This window comes from Paramisgurnus dabryanus, chromosome 14, assembly GCF_030506205.2.
Source record: "Paramisgurnus dabryanus chromosome 14, PD_genome_1.1, whole genome shotgun sequence".
In the NCBI taxonomy this organism is placed as follows: Eukaryota; Metazoa; Chordata; class Actinopteri; order Cypriniformes; family Cobitidae; genus Paramisgurnus; species Paramisgurnus dabryanus.
The window spans coordinates 13035242-13055700 of record NC_133350.1 but is presented as its reverse complement, the minus strand read 5'-3'; the positions used below and the strand labels follow the sequence as shown (position 1 = coordinate 13055700).

General features: G+C 36.5%; 1 protein-coding gene across 9 annotated transcripts in view; it reads left to right on the top strand.

Annotated features, from left to right (window-relative positions):
• The window catches only part of camta1b (calmodulin binding transcription activator 1b), a 374086-nt gene that overhangs the window by 9825 nt on the left and 343802 nt on the right, over positions 1-20459 (top strand). For all 9 annotated transcript variants that reach the window (XM_073811853.1, XM_073811852.1, XM_065259154.1 and 6 more), the window contains one exon: positions 14252-14355. In XM_073811853.1, coding sequence (XP_073667954.1) covers positions 14252-14355 — 104 coding nt within the window. The remainder of the gene's footprint in view (positions 1-14251; positions 14356-20459) is intronic.

Genomic DNA, 20459 nt, shown 5'->3' with positions numbered 1-20459 from the left:
TCTTGCCAAAAATGACAATTGTTTTGCTAGATAAGACCCTTATGCTTCGTTTGAGATAGTTTAGTGTCCTTTGAAACTGTAATTTTAAACTGCATTAAAACTGTTAAGTGTTGGGGTCCATTAAGGTCCATTAAAATGAGAAAAATCCTGTAATGTTTTCCTCAAAAAACATAATTTCTTCTTGACTGAACAAAGAAAGACATCAACATTTTGGATAACATGGTGGTGAGTAAATTATCTGGATTTTTATTTAAGAAAATGGACTAATCCTTTAAATTTAATATTGATAAAAAGTAGAGAATTTATCATTTTTACCAGCCATAGATGCGATTCTCAGAATCAACAAATAGTGCTGGGTGATATACGCATTCAAACAGTAAACCAATTTGAATTACACAAGCGTTTGCGTTTTTTCTGTCATGTTGCATTCAACTAAAACCATTGCTGTGCCAACTTGCTACTGTGAACAAAAACGTGCAACGCTTGCCCCGCCTGTAGGGTCTTCTGATTGGTCACTGCAACTGACATTGATGTGCTGGGCTGTGTGTAAAAGTTGAAATTATTTGTAAACGGCATCTTAAAGCACGGTGCTCATGTACAAGACGTGCAAAACATAAATGCATTCTGTTTCTAAGCTGTGTTTGTACGGTACTTGTTTACGGTGGGAGAGCGACGGGCGTCACATGATGACAGGATGATCCAATTGTGCAAGAAAATATTTGTTAATATATGTTTGCTTTCTTAGTTTAATATAAGCGAGTTTGACATTAAACTATTCAAAGATAATAATAAACCACAGACTGAGCATTCATCCAGAGGTCTTTCGGGGGTAGCCGTGATAAAATCGACAGAATCCTAAACAAAACGTGATATTGATTTTTTGGCACTACAAACAAACAAAAGCAAGTTTGAAAAGATAAAACTTTCCAAACCGTATCAAAAAGCAGCAACCCGCACATGGTGTTGACAGTGACATTAATTTAGCCTTTTAATGTGCAAAAAGAACAGAGGAGCTTTGCATTTATAATCCCCTTTCTGTAAACAGTCTTCATTAGCCAAATGCCAGATAGCTATCTGGCGAATGATCTATTGAAAGGCGCAGATGTGGCCGCTGACGCTGATGAAGGTCTGGAGCCGCCATTGAAGGAGCTGTAGTATTACACAGAACAATAGAGCAATCATCGCTTTGATTGGTATTGATCTCGGAGCAGGAGGGACAACCGAAATTGAAAGTGACCGTTTGCATCCAGTTCCCGTTTGAGCCAGAAAAGGTGCTCAAAAGGCATGCCGAATGATGTCATGGCTCTGGCTGGACGCGAGTTTCCATAAATGCCTTTAGGACGGCACATTATTCTCTGTTAAGAGGAAATGTGAAGCATTGTCAGGCCATTTCCCCTTTAGGGAAGAATAGATTTATCACCCTCCCTTTCATTCCTTCATCCTCATCTTTCCTTTTTTATGTCCACTGTCACTATAGTTTTTTAATAGGAGGATAATAATCAGAAAGTCATGGTGCTTTATATAGGCGTGATTAGTTATGGTGAAGCATTGCATGTAAACGCATCCACAAAGCTTTTTCAGATGGTGCCGGTGAAACACAAATCACATAGATGGGTGAACAAAAAACGAGTGTTAAGAAAAGGTATCTCATCATTGTGGCACAAAACCAAGAGAGGACACTATCGATTTAAGATCTGTTTTTGTCAGCCCTCTTTATCCGTCCTAAAACAAGCTTTGCTCTTTTCTCTGAAGTGATGCTTGCTCAAGCTGCCATGACAGATACAGTAAAACAGACCTTCACCGGCAACCCCTTTAAAGAGGGGCCAATAAACCCCAGATTACCACTGAGATTCACATGTTTCTCTGGATCAGAGGGGCCAGAAAAGACGGACCGGTGCCGGAGGTCACATCAGCCCTCTTCTCCAGACTTAAAGGACTCCACCGAGGGGTGTCTGTCCGCACCTTCTGCTCTAGGAAGTTCACACTACAGACTCTCTGTAGACGGCTACCGACTCTGAGCTCCGTGACCTTGAGGCACTTCAGTAGATACTAAATCAATTTGACTGACATCATCCAACCCTTGAAGTCATTGCTAATTCAATCGAAATTTTATTGCATGCAGACAAAAGTCTCCCGCACCGCACACACGGTGGAGAATGTGGCGTTTCATCTGCTAGTGGATTTATTAAATGCAGTTGGTCTGAGGTTGATATACCCAAAGGAGTCAAAGGTTATTATTGTGAGGTTCAAACTCATGTTATAAGTGGCACAGAGGGTCAGAAAGGGACCCTTTCCAAAGGATTTCCTCATCTTTTCGGCCGTGTGTAGTAGCTTATCTAAGGTCGCCAGTGACGGGCCCAGACTTTCTCAGGTCAGCGCAACTTGAACCTTTACCAGACTTGGTAATAGGTATGATGAAAATTCAATAAATTTGATGTCTGTAGCATCTGTGCATGTTCTGGGCTTAATGCTATTAAACTTTTACTTGCCCTGCCAAAATTTACACTGGCCCCATCACAAATAGCAATAGAATGAGGCTGCAACAACAAATCGATAATAATCGATTATGAAATTAGTTGTCGATTAATTGGTCTCAGGTTGGTTAAAAGCAAGGTAGGGTTGCCAGGTTCTCAGCCTTTTAGCGGAGTTCTGAATTGGTCTACTTTAAACACTTTATGCAGGTTGATGTTTTTTTTTTTGAAGGATTTGGTTTATTAGTTGTTGTGTTTAAAAGTGCACATGTAGAAGTGCACTTTTAAAAGTGCAAAAGCCACACACTATTACGGAGTTTTACTAATATGATCTTTTTGCTTTTAACATTTTAAGCCTTAAATAAAAAAATTGTTAAATGTTAAAATATAAATAAACAAAAACACATTGGGTATTCAGGGATGTGCTGGTGAGAAACTCATTCTAATATTTAACTTTAGACCTTGATGAGCATTAACATATTTATATTTTTTTTATAAGAATAAAGACATATGAAAGTGATACACGTGTGTTGTTACAGTTATAAAAACTTGGATTTCTCCCTTACTTTAAATCAGATGCTGTGGTTCAATACTATTTTTATGTAAACCCAACAACTATTAACTCTTTCCCCACCATTGACGAGTTATCTATAAGAGAAAACATGTCCCTGCCAACGAGTTTTTGCGGTAATCTTTTATTTAGCTATTATCCTCTAGATGGCGCTCTTAACAATTTATAAAAAACTGAAGCAAAAACTTATTTTCATACATTTTAAACTCCGTGTATGTTGTAAAAATCATTCTGAATCTGATCTCTAACAAAATTCTTATATAATAATGAAATTATTTCAGCTTTTTGCTCCAAATTTTGTATTTTTGAAGAAACCTACCCATATTTAAGAGGTTATAAAAGAGAACATATGTCTGTTTTTTCATTTGTTATATTTGTATATTTATATATTTATAAAAGAAAATTTTTCTGGAAATCATTTTGTGAAACTTATGTGAAAATCACAAAAAGTGCTGGCGGGCAACATAAAAAAAGGGAATGAGTTAAACATATATAAACTCACTTATATTAAAGGATTAAAATAAAACCTTTTTTAACCATCATTCTTTTGCGCTTTTGCTTCCGTCATTGATCTGTCAGGTTGCCAGATCTACGTAACAAAACCAGGATAATAGGGAAATTACACCTCACCAGCATATCCTTGAATACCCAATGTGTTTTATTTATTTATATTTTGACATTTAAATATGTTTTACTATTTAAAAGCTACACATTTTTTTTTTAATTTAAGGATTAAAATATTAAAATAAAAAAGATTATATTAGTAAACTCTGTAATAGTGTGTGGCTTTTGCACTTTTAAAAGTGCACTTCTACATGTGAATACCCTAATTTAGCGCCTTGTTTACTTATTATAGCTAAATAATCTAATTTAATAAATATTTGTTTATCCGATTAGTCAATTAATCGAGAAAATAAATCAATAATCGCCTGATATCATAATTTGTGTAAATATATCCATTCGTTCGCAAGAAATCATGAATTCGGTATTTGCACGCTGTCTAAACCATTATCTGGGTGCACGCTACGGATTTGTGCACACATTAAAGTTCTTAACAGTGCGCGAGTAGCAAATTGAAATCTTGCATCTTCTTGCACTTTAATATTTAAAATGGCAAGGCCTAAAACAAATGATAAACATTCTTGACGGTGCTGCAATGGCCCTTTGTCAGTTCTGCTGGCCCCGCCCTATCAGGCACTCTTTATTGTCGAGCCATTATTATAATGTCTTAATTTAGTATATTTTAGTTTTTCTTTCAACAGGAGACACACGTTGTGGCTGTAATGCACCAGCATCTGAATATTCACCCATGAAAATTAGCATATAGATAACTATACCACTGATTTTCATGCCATGCACAGATCTCTGGAGAAAGGTGTGAAGTTTTGTAGTATAGGCTAGATGTTAAAAAAAGAACACCGTGTTTTTCTATACTGTCTTTTTCAATATCAAAGTTTTTCCACTTCCACTTAAAAGTTATAAGAAACTCGAAAGACCTCCCTCATTGCCAGCTCGCCTTCCACGAGCATTTCCAAGTGCATGTGGTAATAAAGCGGTTGAGGGAGGATTAGTCGAAGAAAAGTTTTTCCGAGCCGATGATGAATTAACATGCAGTCCCATCCTTCTCCCTGTCCGATCGGAAATACTGTGCAATGAGCCTTTATTTCTGTCACATTAATTTTGTTTTGAAAAAACGGAGAGAAAAAGCTTAAATTTCCCTAGACGTCCCTTAATATCTGTACTGGGAGCAGTAAATGTTGCTTTTCCCAGCATTTTTCAGTCTTTATTATACAAAGTTTTATAATTAACTGACAGCTCATCTCACCAGAGGATATGACTTTTTTTTGTGTTTTATAATATATTAGACATTTTTACAAGGTGGGAAAAAATCAATTGATGGGAAGAATCTGTAGTGTGCTAATTTGCATTTTTTTTTTCTGGATTAGTATCTAAAAGTTTCATTTGAATTACAAATGGCTAAGAGATTTGATTTTCTGGAACATTTCTCATGAGACAAATCGGTCTCCTTGGCGAAACATCACTGTAACATGACAGATGGGCCAAAAATCGACCCATTAGCACAGAATGACGTAACTGATCTCCATAACGTTTACTCCTCAAGTTTGTATTGTCTTTGCAGATGCCCTCTACCTATTTGCTCTTATCTGTTGTGCAGGAATAGCCTAGATTTAGTTGACCTCCATTTGAATCAATTCGAGCGGCGCAAACTGGATGTTTCTCCAAAACCGTGATTGTATCGAGATGGTTTAATGCATTTCCCGCACAGCCCGTACTCTCCAAAATGGGATCAAAGAGTCACGGCCAAAACTCCACCATGTCTACCATATGGTGAAGCGGGGAGAAAATCAAATCTGTGTATGTCACCTTCTCCTTATTCAAGCGGGCTTCAAATTTGCCTTCTGAAGCAGATTTGCTTCTCTCAGAGCATCTGTCATTGGAGCATTTTTAATTTGAAGAGTTTTTAAAAGGCGCCACAATGCAAACAAAAGCGCTTACGGCGGGTGAAAATGCATTGGGTTGAATGCAGCATACAGTACAAATAAACAAATGCAAACAGAAAATGTCCGTCAGACTTGACAATTTAATAGAAAAAGAGACTTTCATTAAAAACTGACATGGGCCTGATGAGGTGTGGAAAGTTTTTGTGTCCGTTCTTGTCTTTCAACACTTTGCAAAGCTCCATCTGTTTCCAGAACGCCCCGTGTGCATGCACAAGATGTACCGTATGTGTGTGCGGAGTCATTAAAGACGGAGAGATGTGCGGTAATCCTCAGAGGGAACATACAAGAGGAGTGACTTTCTTTCTGCTTGCTTGGGGAGAACAGAAACGTGGCCCCGCGGATTTAAAAGTGCCAGAGCCGATTTTGCACAGTTAGCCTGTTTTGCCATTTAAATCCATCCGCTCAATTAAAACGCATGAATTATGAATTTGCAACGTGTTTGAGAAATGTCAGGACTGGCTGACACCTTTGCATCTGTTTATTAATCCTTTGTTTATCGGTTTGGAATTGTGTTGTGCTGAGAGTTGTTTTTTGTAACTTTTTTAACGGTTTGAAAAAGGACATTGTAATATATATGAAGTTTCAGTTGATTTGCCAGTGTCAGGAAAAATAAAGCTGTTTTTAAGATGCTGCCTTGGGGGCTTTTCTGTCACCGAGATTGTTGTTCTTATTTGGGTCACTTGTGGGATCTGCACAAACTTTGCTGCTTATTGACAGTGTAAAATCCCACAATAGTTCTGTAGCACTCAGCAGGAGTCTCATAAGATAGCATAGACAATGGGTCTCATTCAATAATAATTGCATGTATTTTTTGTATTGATATAATTTAATTGATGGATGGATGGATGGATGGATGGATGGATGGATGGATGGATGGATAGATGGATAAATGGATAGATAGATAGATAGATAGATAGATAGATAGATAGATAGATAGATAGATAGATAGATAGATAGATAGATAGATAGATAGATAGATAGATAGATAGTAGGGTTGAATCACAATCTTTTAGTTTTTAAATTATTTAACTGTTCTGAATGCCAACTAAACAAAATAACATTTACTAAAGACAAACTATGAATTTCTGCAATCTCTTTATGTCACAACTGTCCCTCTAACCTAAATTGCTTCTTACGTAGGTTCAGACATGAGCTTATGAAATTATTTTTTTTCCTTTTTAAAGTATTTGCTTTTTCATTTATAACATAACAAAAGTACTCTCAAACACATTATGAACTATTATAAACATTAACTAAGCAGTTTATGTCGTATATATTCTGTACTGTAATCGCATTTTTGTAATAATATATAGTAGCAGAATAAATAAATCAAAGACTGTTGTAAGCGTATTGTCTTTTTTTATGACTAATTTATGCTGTGCGGACGGCGCGCATACGCGGATGTCCCTAATATACCTTCGGCTTAACCTGTTGTATTTACGGAACGTGAGCTTTATTCGCGCTTTCATCACGCATACTTGCGCATCTGTGAAAGCAAAGCATGTGAACGTTTAGACAGCGTGTTTAAAGTGCAATTGAAACTTGCGAGTATACCGATCAAGATTTGTCACTGCAACCCACTGTTATAAAATCTGCTTTTACATGACAACAGCGCCCACGCATATTTTAATGTTCCAGTAAGATTTCTGTCAAAGGTTTAATAGACACAAATTCTTATAATTTAGGAATGAGATCCTGTGGGTGCAATTGTGATCCATAGATAGATTAGTAAGATAGGTAAGTTTAGGGTTAGTTTGTGCCAATCCTTATTTTTGGGGTACCAAAAAAGTAGCTTGGCTTTAAGCTGTGTTCATTTAGAAGTTTCATTTAGAAACAAATTTTAGTTCAAAAGTTTTTGTTGAATTTTTCATTCCCACACAATTTGTGCTTACCCATGCTTAGTAAATGAGACCCCATTGTTTTAGTCTCTCTTAGTTTGTCTTAGGCTCGCATATGATTGCTGTTTTTTTTTAAGCAGAGGTGTCTGAGTTTGGAGAATTGTAAAGAGTTTGTTACAGTGGATTCATAAAGGGTTAAGTTATAATATACCTTTGTATTCCCAGCTTAGATGGGATTTTCTGATCCTTGGCATTAATTTGAAGGGCAGGTTTGATGCGTTTTTCTGCTCGGTCTTTCAAAGGCAAGGAAGCAATGAAAATCCCCTCAGATCAAGCATTGAACATCAGTTAGAGAAGGGCCACATGCGGGTGAAGCACCTTGGCATTTGTGTTGAATGCTGATTGGTGTTCACGTCTAATGTGAATGCGTTATGTATGCCAGTGTTTGAAATGGGAATGATTTATAATATACACAATGCAAAAATGTTTGTATTAGGTTGGTATTGCAACTCCTTAGCTGTTAACTCAAATGTACCTCATTGGCAATTAATTAGTTAATGGTTAATGTCAGTTAACAAGCTTGGTCAGGATGAACATCCCTAAATAATTTCCTTCTGAAGGTCATATTAAGGGATGTCCTTTTGCTAGTATATAACATTTTAATTTATAAAAACATTTATCTTAGTTTACACAGCAGGACTGCAAATTTCATTGAGATCATGGGTTGATGCCGATTGAATTACGTCATTGGCAATGATTTATCAGCATTTGAGAAATTGTTCCTCTTTCTGTTTTACTCATCTGCAATCTCTCTTTACCACCTACATTAACACGTCTATAAAAGCATTTGCATTCCCCTTCTTTTTGTTTCTCTTTTCTTTGTGTTTTCATCATTGGCTACTCTTGAGAGACAGTCATGATAGTGAGAAAGGCAAACGCTTAAGGCAGCGCTTGGCAGACGGCGACTGACTCTGTGATTAAAAATTTGCCTGTAAAGCCACAGTAGTGAGAGTCAGCATAATTTAAAAGCCCCTTACTTTGATGCAGAACAATGAGACTAAACGGCAGTCAACAGAATCACTCGCTTGTTCTGCCAAAGCTTGTACTGAGAAAAGAGACAGACAGAAACAAAGACCAGGAAGGGATATCAAGACCAGCCCTAATTGCTCATGTAAATGCGTTTCTCAGTGTCGTGTGTTTCTTTATTATTCATCCTGCTTGAGGTTTTTGGAATGAAAGGGAGAACATTTTCTCGAGGCTTTTCTAATTTCACCTAAATTACTGTTTCATCATGTCAACTGTGTGTTTTGCGTTTAGCTATAGCATAAAAACAATGATCTACCAACTTATTATGTGAACGGTAGTGGGTCATTAGATTGTAATGAGAGAGAGAGAGAGAGAGAGAGAGAGAGAGAGAGAGAGAGAGAGAGAGAGAGAGAGAGAGAGAGAGAGAGAGAGAGAGAGAGAGAGAGAGAGAGAGAGAGAGAGAGAGAGAGAGAGAGAGAGAGAGAGAGAGAGAGAGAGAGAGAGAGAGAGAGAGAGAGAGAGAGACTTGTATAAACTAAACTAAATGTCTCATATTTCTCATACACAACCATGATATACTCAGATTTTTTTTTAACAAAAGTCAAACTTATATCGGTCTGTAACGTTTACTCAAAAAGTAGATACGTGTTTTTTTTTTTGTTTTTTTTGACAAATATTGGGTTACAAATATTGAGAAAACAGTGTGGCTGACTGGCTGATTTCAGGCTATGACGACGAATGTAATGACAGTAAATAAAAGACATACAGAATTTTTTTTATACATAATATTTATTAATATTCATAATATATAAGACACCTTATGTGGATCTGACACTTACTATCCGAATAAGACTTAATACTGCACACCAGTGTAACACAATGTAACTTTACATTGAAAAATGTAAATAATGATTTAGTCATTTACATCCGAGTGTGTTTTTTGAACATCAAATTTAAGGAACAGAAAGATTGATTGGCCAATCAAAAAGATTTATCGGCCGATGCAGATAATTAAAAAAACTCCAAATCCGCTTGTTAAGTATGGTGTCACACAGATCCGCTTTCGGCTCAAAGTGCTTTTTGTAGATGTTTGGTTCCAAAACGCAATAAAAAAGAAAAGCTACGGCCAAAATCATTATTGTATTCAAAAGTCAATTCTTCATTTTACACAAAATCTAATATCTGTCATGTTATTCGGTCATCTTTTTTCCCTTTTTTTTACAAATCGCGAGTCATCCTCCTCTGCAGAATGCAATAAATCACATCGCTACAACCAATCACAGCGCACCATTCCATGCATTGCAAACAATAATGGCGGCACTTTGAATTTATCTACTTTATACTTCGTGATCAAGAAACAAACAAAACAAAATAATAATTTTGATGACATTGATAATGCTCTGGAGGGGAAGAAGCGTAAGCCATCAAAATCTAATAAGGACCAAAACTTTTTACAGCAGATCGCTGTCAAAAAAGTTCAGCGACTTCCCAGGGATGACAGCAGTAATGACAGTGTTCTTAATATGACAAAGTAAGTGTTTTTTAATGAATGCCATGTGTTTTTTTTAAATCAGTGGATACCACTAATAAACTAAATGAATATAACATGGCAAAGATAAATGCACATTTAAATATTGATTCAATAGATTTAAGCATTTTTACCCAAATTAGTCAAAATTGATTTTTTGCGTTTTGGAACCAAACTCTTTATATTCACTCACATTGTGCTTTACAACTATGGGAAATCACGATCCTATAAACTTTATTTCCATACCGAAATCAGTATTTGGCGTCCTGCTTTTTGGGGCACAACCGACATCACCTGTGTTCACCCTGTAGGTCTGAATTCAAAGTATTTCATATACATTGAAAATAGAAATGATAGTTCACTTTTACTTTTCTGTGTCTGAGGAAGTCTTTATCAGTACTGAAAATAGTGATAAAAAGCTCACTTTTCCCTTTCCAGGGTAGTAAAACACCAACAATAAATGTATTTAATGTGTGTCTTTACAGTTGCTTTGCAACAAAACATATGGGTCAAATTGATCCGCGAACATCAAAATCGTAAAAAAGCAGTGTTTGTTTTAATAAAACATACTACAAAACACATCAGTGTATCCTTTGCATGCATGTGGTCCTATATGAGAAAAAGCGTCAAAATGTCTTGGAGAAAAAAGATAAATTAAATAGCATTTTATATATATTATAAATAGAAAGGATAGCTCACAATTACCGTATGTGTCTGTAAAAGTCTTTTTCAGTACTCAAAAAAGGGAAAAGCATTTTTACTCCGTTTCAGGATAGTAAAACACCAATATAACAACATACACACTCATATATATATATATATATATATATATATATATATATATATATATATATTATATATATATATATATATATATATATATATATATATATATATATATATATATATATATATATATATATATATATATATATATATATATATATATATATATATATATATATATATATATATATATATATATATAGGATTTTTTATATATATATATAGTTGCTTTGAAACAAAAAGGAAATGTGGGTCAAATTGACATCAAAATCGTTGCAAAATGATTTACATACACTTCAAAACATATCAGTGTATTCTTACTTTGTATGCATGTTCATGGCCATAAATAAGAAAAATTCACAAAATTTCAAGAATAAAATCACAGGTTAACTGTTTTTTTTTCCCGACAGCTTTAAGATCTACTGTGATGCAAGAATCTAATATAATCTTGCACATCAGATATATTTCTCCAACAGTTAATCACACTTTTTCTTAAGACATGCCTGTAGAATTCTTGTCAAAACAGATATTTTTAAAACTGTGTATATATCGGTGTCACGCTCTCGCATGTCTGTTTGAAGGCTTCAGATGTGTCAGTCAACGAGAGGAGTCTTCTCACTCCTAATAACTCCTTTAACATCAATCAGGTCTTGAACTTTATTTCTCTTATTAACTCTTTTAACATCAAGCAAGTCCTGCACTTTATTTTCTCCTGCATGTTTTAAAACCAAAACCAAAATTTCAGATGTGCATGTGGATGGACACGCATCTTCGAACCTCTCGTACAAATAAAAAACATACAACTAAAGATCATTTTAGATGTTTAATGACTATTTAGAGCATTGGGATCGCTAGACGAGGGCTTAATTTATTTATTTTTACGAAAAAACTAAATTTCGAACAAAATCAACATTTATACTTTTGCCTTTAGCTCAAAATTAGACAGCATGCATTCCCACTCATTTTGCCAGCAAGGGTCACATTTGCTTATAGCTTTACTAAAATGCATGCAAACATTAATCATAAAATTCTTCAAGACCTAATTTTCTTGGATATACTACTGTATGTAGATTTATATATTTTTTAAGTCTCAACTCTAACGTTTGCTTCATTTATTTTTTATTATATTTCTCCAAAGGTATTTGAATCTTAAATGAAACATAAGTGAGAATTCTGTTAAGCTTTGAGCTATAAAAAAGCAATAACATTTTTTCTCTGGCATGGCACGAGGTTAAAGACTAAATGCGTTGATCTGATCAGCATATTTGCCATCAGTTGTGAACGGAGATTGAAACAGAATTGGATGTTTGTAGTTCCTCTGTCTTGATGGACTCTGGCATTTCCTTCAGGGATTTGAATTATTTATCTGGCTCCAAGTTCATTCACAGGTAAAACACAAACAATGTGCATTAGATTGCAGTGTAAGACTATGAAGAAGGAAGTGATCTAACCCTCACCGTGGGTTTTTTTCCCACCGGTTATCTGTTTGTCCTTAAAGCCGGAGTGGGAGAGGTTGTTAAGCAGCGTCTCTATGGACACGCAATCTTCATCCCGCTCAGATCTGCTCTTTTACCGAAGACACGCTCCACACATTTCAGTCACTCTCTCATTCTCTTTTTCCTTCTGTTCCTTTCACTCACTCGCTTTTTTATATCCATAAGCAAGCTCGGCACGCAATGTGGAACTACCTTCTCCCACAGGGCTAAACATTGAGTTCCTTAAGAAGCCTGAGCCCTTGATGCAAACGGTTATCAATAACCTTGAAATGCTTTTGCTCCGTCGCCTAATTTTGTTGTTATGTATTTGAGCAGGCACTCGGGCACGATAAGAGAGAGAGCGAATGAGAACTTTTAGAAAAAAAACTCAATGAAAACAAATCACAACATTTCTGGATGAAAGCATTTTGCACGCCTTGTGCTCCAAATATGTTCTCTTTCATATCACAGAAACATCTTAAGTTTGTTTGTGTTTTTTTTAGTTCATTGCATTTTTAGTGCTCCCTGTTTGAGGTCTGTTTGTGCTTTACTTTTCTGAAAGACACGTCAAAGCTATTTGCAAACGTAACACTGGGCATGGGACGTTCATTTAACCCTTGTAGTGTGTTCGATTTTTGTGACGATTTTGATGGAGCAGGTCAAATTGACCCTTATTGCATTAAATGCAATTTCCTAAATATCGCATTATGAAAAACAAAAAGGAATTGGGTATGAATGGGACGATTTTTTGTATCATTATTTGTCATACATTACAAACACTTAAAAGTATGATTTTTAAAAATGCATTAACATGTTTGTATGTAACATTTAACATTTCAACATGGTTTCTTTTTTTTAACATGCATATGTTAACAACATCCTTAATAAACAATTTAATATAGCTTTGTCCTAAACAGGCACATCTTTTGTTCTTGAGTCTCATTGTACAAATTCAAGAAATCACTATGATGTGCACACATCAAACTTTTTGCTTTCTGACTGCTTGCATTTTACAATCATGGTGCTTGATTTGGTGTCATGTTTTTCGGGGCACAACTGGCATCACCTGTATTCAACTCTGGATTTTCTGTGGGTCTGAATTCATCTGCTATACATAGTAATTCATAGTGCTGGGCAAAGATTAATCGCGATTTATCGCATACAAAATAAAAGTTCCTTTTTCCATAATATATATGTGTACTGTGTGTAATTATTTAAACACAAACATACATATATACATTTCAGAATTTTTTATTTTATTTATATTTTTTATTTATATATAATATATAAAATATAAATAAATATATACACATGTAAATATTTATTTAATACATACATAAATGTGCGTGTGTATTTATAATAATTACACACAGCACATACTCATATGTTATGCAAAAAAATCACTTTATTTTCTATGCGATTAATCGCGATTCATCTTTTCCCAGCACTAACATTTACATTGAAAATAGAAACTATAGTTCACTTTTACTTTTCTGTGTCTGAGGAAGTCTTTATCAGTTCTGAAAATAGTAAGAAAAAGCTCACTTTTCCTTTACAGGGTAGTAAAACACCAACATATACGCCATAAATATATTTAATGTGTGTCTATACAGTTGCCTTGCAACAAAAATATTTGGGTCAAATTGACCCGCGAACATCAAAATGGCAAAAAAGCAGTGTTTGTGTTAAAAAAAATAACACATCAGTGTATCCTCACTTTGCATGCATGTTCATGGCCAACTGTATAAATTGACCCGGAACATACATGGGTTAAAGAGTCCCTCGAGCAATAGTGAAATACTAAAATTTAATTCAAACAATGGTGTAATCTACAAAAAAAATTATCATATCTTTAGATAGAGGGCTTGATATAGAGATATTAACTTGGTGCTATCAACATCAAGTTCACAGTTTAATTCACAGGTAATGCAGGTACTCATTAAAAGTGACAGCACAGTATCATGTTTTAATTGAATGTTTCATTAATCTAGATCATAGTCTGTGCTAAAATCATTCTTTTAATGTTGTTCACAGATGAACATGGACATTTGAAAATCTACTTGCCCAAGAAGCTTCTGGAATGCCTTCCCAAATGCTCCTCCCTTCCCAAGGAGAGACATCGCTGGAACACCAACGAGGTAGGAAGCCTCTATCCCCAATGTTGATGCTTTATTCTTTTGCAGGACATTATTGCCGCGTGATGACAAGTTTGGCCTTAAATTGTTATTAATATCTTAATTTCATAGAGAAACTTCATTACCTTCCACATTGTTTCCAGCAATCAATTCTTAGTTTGTTTGTTTCACAGCAAAGTTTGACTTCTTTTTACTATGCAGAGGAGCAAGTACCTGTGAATTAGATTATTAGATTTAGCTAACCAACCAAAGTGGCATCGACCAACCGATCTCAAAAAACAGTTCTTTACTTTTCTGCTGTCAATAACTACCATTAACCAGAGAGATTAATCAGTGAGAGCCCAATGACTTTTTGACTGATTACATTACATTTATTGTGAATTAACCAGACTGGTGTTTAACTAACAAACACGGTACAACAAAACACAACCTGTGATAATAAAGACGCATTGCCTTAAGTGTTTTGAAATTGGAAATTTTATTACAGGGTACATCGTAACATTTCATTTACATTTAACCATACAATTAGTAAATGTAGACAGATGATTGTCAACAACCTTCTTTTGCAGTTATTTGATATATTTATACAAATTCATACCAATTCACATAAAAATGTGTATATTTTTTAATTAATGTCAACTAAAATAATGACAGATATGTTTGGCAAAAAATCCACCATTCTTCTTAAAAGAATCAAAATGTTTATTTATATAATTGTTTCCAATCCAAAATTCAACATTTCAGTACAGTCTGGTCCCCGTTAAGCAGTATAAGTACATGAAAAGTTATTGAAAGCAACATTTAGAACGAGATTGTTTACATTTCCTTTATTGTATTTTAATGTAAATTAAATGTAACTGTGTACACTGTAATTAAATATCTAATTTCCAAACACTTCGAGGGAATGCATATTAGGATCTTTGCATCTTGACATTATTTGATCATTAGGAAACATTCCACACTAAATTCTCTTTACGCTCATGCAAACGATAAGGTTATTTCAATTGCATTTTAGTACCTATACATATTGATGGTATTTAAAGTGCTGGTTTTGATTATAACAACTAGTCTGCTACAATTTTTCACATTGCAGTGATGATAATTATCATGAAATAAAGAAACAGAATATTCACAAAAATGAATGTCTTTGGCATGGAGAAACAGATATACAGATATTTATATAGATATAGATTATATAAGATTAATATAAGTGATATACAAAATACTATAATAATAAGGGATACCAAATATTCAATAATATTATGAATACATTTTTGCATAATATGTGTATTTACTTATTTCACATATTTATATATATATTTATTTATATTGGTTTATTGATATATTTTAATCATATATAAATGTAAGAAAAAAAATATAGCTTTCCTTTCCAGGTTGTCTGAGAATTATTACAACCATTTTTTAACCCATCCCTAAAGTCCTTTAAGAAGCATGATGATGATGCTACATGTTGCTAAGGATTCTGGGATACAGAGAACCTCATGTCCTATGATGACACATGGCCTATTTCAATTTCATTTCCATTTCAATGCAGCCATAACTTATAAAAAGTGAAAAGCCCTGATGTTGTGTCATCTTGCACGTAAAAGTTTATTTACGGTAAAGTTGAAAGCGTGGTTTGATATGGGGAATGCAAGTGGATTTCCTTTGTGCGCTGCTTGACTTTGTGTTGCAGATGAAGAAAGGGTGATGCAGAGAGGTTTATATATCTCTCTCCCCCCTCTTCATTCGAGAGCGAGTCCTTCGTGTTTGGAAACCAAGAGTGTAGTTGTCCCTCTGTGCCTCCGCGTGCCCAACCTCCATAGCGTCGTAAAGTTTTCCGACTGTTATTAAAGATCATTTCACCTTCTTCAACTCTGCTTTATAGTTCTTATTTTAAAATTGTACCATTGCAAAATCCAACCGAATGAAGATGTAGAGGAAGAGCATCTGACCCCATGCTGATGCAAATTTACCTACGTCAAAGTCAAGTCCCGAACGGTTTGCTTCCACAATCTGAGTGATGGGTTTATATAAAAATCTTTTTATTTAAAACTGAAGTGAATTGTACGGAGCCCCTAAGGGGACATGAAGCAAAAATTAAATAAAGTTTAGCAAAAATTAAATAAAGTTTAGTTTCGCATGCGCTTGGAAACTATTGCGTGCGCACGTGAAACTATTATGTTTAGTTTTGCGTGCGAACGTGAAACTTTCGCTTTTACGTGAGCACGCGATAGTTTTTACGTGCCTACGCGGTAGTTTCACGTGCCTACGCGATAGTTTCACCTGCCTACGCTGTAGTTTCACCTGCCTGCGCGGTAGTTTCACCTGCCTGCGCGGTAGTTTCACCTGCCTGCGCGGTAGTTTCACCTGCCTGCGCGGTAGTTTCACGTGCCTGCGCGGTAGTTTCACGTGCCTACGCGGTAGTTTCACGTGACTACGCGGTAGTTTCACGTGACTGTGCGGTAGTTTCACGTGACTGCGCGGTAGTTTCACGTGCCTGCGCGGTAGTTTCACGTGCCTATGCGGTAGTTTCACGTGACTGCGCGGTAGTTTCACGTGCCTGCGCGGTAGTTTCACGTGCCTGCGCGGTAGTTTCACGTGCCTGCGCGGTAGTTTCACGTGCCTGCGCGGTAGTTTCACGTGCCTGCGCGGTAGTTTCACGTGCGCATGCGACCTACACTGTACCCTTTACGCCGTAGGTTACACGTCAGTTTCTATTTTTTAATTCTGCACTGACTCATAGCTGTCTGCATGTCGACGCTAACAACAGTGTGGATGGCAGGTTACTGGTACTAGCTTGTTGTGTACGATGTTGTAAAAGCTTTAGCAGTGATAGACAGCAACTTTTGTCACAGCTTAAGTTTTTAAATATTGCTCCTCATCTTGGTCCATCTTTGTATGAGGAATAAAAGTATGAGGAAATGCAAGGCTATTTATATATCGCACATTTTTTGACTTGAGGGAGGCATTCTAGCGGACCGATCAGAACGTTTGCAGTCTTCGTAACATTGAGTAGTTGTTACATTTTCGTTGAGGTACGGCGTAGGGTAGGCGACTCTGCTAGGCCAATGTCGTACGCTCGATGCAGAAGTATAAATTGGGCTAAAGCTTGAAGCATGACTGCCTATGTTCCTGACCAATGCCAGATGGGGAAATGTGTGTAAAACCTTTTTGAAAACATCATTTTAAGAATTTGGTTTTACACTATTGGCACAGAACTGACACACTTTACCTTTGAAATAGAAATGCAAGATGTGCAAAAAAATCTTTTTTGCTCTTTGCCATTACAGAGAGGACAGAAAATGTAATGGGAAGAAGGGATGTGAGCTAAAATGAGTGTCAAACCATGTGTGCCAACCAGTAGGTCATAACCGATGCCTTGAATGTTTTCATATCATTCCTATTAAAACGCACATGAAATCGGTCAACTCTATCTAGGCTACTTTATCTCTGTCATTTACTCAGCCTCATATTGTTCATATATGAATCTTTATATTTTTATCAGAGATTGTAAGCATGGTAAGCATAAGACTTCCATAGTATTTGTTTTTCCCACTATGGAATAGGGCAGTGCTTCCTAATCCTGGTTCTCGAGCAACCCTCTCCCAAAAAGTTTTAGATGTCTCCTTATTTAAAACACCTGATTCAACTTATCAGCCTCCTTCCAAAATGGTAAACATGTCTCCCTAACAAGCTGATAAGTTAAATCAGGTGTGTTAAATAATAAGATATCTATAACTTTTTGGGAGGGGGTGCTCGAGGACCAGGATTGGGAAGCACTGGAATAGGGTACCGTCAACTGTGTGGTTACCATCATTTATCAAAATATCATCTTTTGTGTTCATCAGAATATAGAAACTCATACAGGTTTACAACAACACAAGAATGAGTAAATGATGACAGATTTTTCATTTTTGGTGAACTGTCCCTTCACATTCTAGGACTGATTCATTATTGCATACATTTTTTTATCCTTTCCCTTTTAACCATAGAGATTGGTTGCATGTTGACCAAACCCTTCATGTTTTGAGGAAAAATTGTAGCAATCCAGTCTTCCTCAGACATAATAACATTTCCCTCGAATGCATTGTTTGTAATAAACATGCATTCAGAAAACGTGCTTGGGGTAACTACCGAAAACGTTCCCCAAATCTGACACGGTTCTGACTGTTACGACTCGCTTGCGATTTTGCATCTTCACAGAAATTACGACTCGATACGGTTCGCAAGCGCTCTTGCTATCATTGTTGCTGTTTCAGGATAAACATCTTCAGAAATACTGAGTGAGGGAAACCAAAAGGACCAGTAGAGTAACCAAAAAAGACACACAATGTGTATATGTATATGTAAAAAAAACCTGGAAGCAAGCACTGCAGATGGAGATGTTTGCTGACCCACACAGTGGCCGTTGTTAAAGCCGAGCTACTTTTGGAGGCTGTTAGGAGTAGAAACTCTCCCTGGTGACATGCACAGCTCTTAATGAGAGCGAAATCCTAAACAGCACCAGCGTCGCCCTCCTTCAGCTTCAGTCTCCAGCTGAATGCCATGCTCACCACCACCAGCGGTCAGGTATAATGAGGCCTCTGGCAGGGCCGAATGAGACATCAGGTCATACAAACAAGCACGGCTCATGTCCGAGCCCATGTTTTTCTATATATATTGGATATATTACACACACAGGGCATACTTCTCCAGACTGGAAATGGAGGAGGGTCTATATTTATGTACTGTTCCAGTCAGTCTACGTAAGATTCGTCTCGTTCCCTTTTTCTTATGGGAAATGACCCTTTTTGGAGGTAATGACATGGCCGTCTTTTCACTTGGGTACCAGAATGACCACATTAAAGAATGAAAGTGACAGTGTGTTGGAAAGGAAGAGAAAAAATATCAAAACCATAATGGCGATGTAATGAGCACGAGGAGGGTGAACGCTGGGGGATGGCGAAAAGTCAATTCCTGTCTTTATCTCTTTTTCTTTCGCTCTGTCTCTCACTGTCGGTTGCTTTACACCTCCCGCTGTTAATTTTAAATACCTAGAGAAACGTGTGTGTGTATGTGATGGCTCTCTTGTATTTTACTGCAAACCGCTGGGAGTCACGGAGTCTTGCTAGAGAAACATTATTACTACCACCGAAGGAATGAATATAAACCATCTGCAAAAAATCTAAAGTAATCAAGCAAAGTTGAAACAGATCTGGGTATAATCTCGATTTAGTTCTGGTCAAGAAAGGGCGATTTGGATGCCAGGCACGATTTAAATGCTGAATAGACATTGTTCTCGGACGAACGCCTCCACAGTATGGCACGTAACTCGAAGGCTGTGTTTGACTGTCCTTGCTTTTGAAAAAAAAGCAAGTTCATTCGCAAACCAAGTTGAATTTAAGCAGGCACGCTGTTCGATAAATGATTTTGTCTTAAAACAATTTAGAAAGATTGTAATGGCTAAATATGCAGCTAATATAGCGTGAGTATTACTATTGACGAACTGTCCTTCAGTCTATTTTTTTTTTTTGCAAGCTTCCCTATCGCAAATACCTAAAAAGTAGGAGTAGATAGAATAAGAGACGGGACCGGGGTAGACGAGATCAGCCTCTGGCTTGTTTCGTTTCTGATGCTTAGCTCCTGTGTATGAAGTTGTGTCATTGTTTGACCTCTCTAAGAGGGGTCCATGTATTCATTTCCCACCTTCGGAAAGACGATTCTCCGGGATGAGGCGGCATGTCGAGCGAGGGTGTGGCAAATTACAGTTTGCTCATGCATGCATGCAGAACGTAGAGACGTCTCTTAGCAAACACCGAGGGTGCATAGAGAGCTTGCATGAAGATTGAATGGTATTACCTTGACTCAATGACAAAATCCCCATGTTTTATAGAGTTGCAAATGCATGAGTCGGTGGGTTTCCTTTTTATAATGTAGATCACTGGGACCGTGCCCTCGAGCTTTGATATCACACAAGATTCATACGCCGTTCCCCAGCAGGAGGAATTAAAGCCGTGTTAAGCTGGACAATATTCCCTCTCTTTTGGACCGCGAGTAGCCTTGGCCGTCGGCAGTAGCAAATGCGCCTTTATATAGTTACAGAGAGTTGCTGTGTCTGCGCCGTT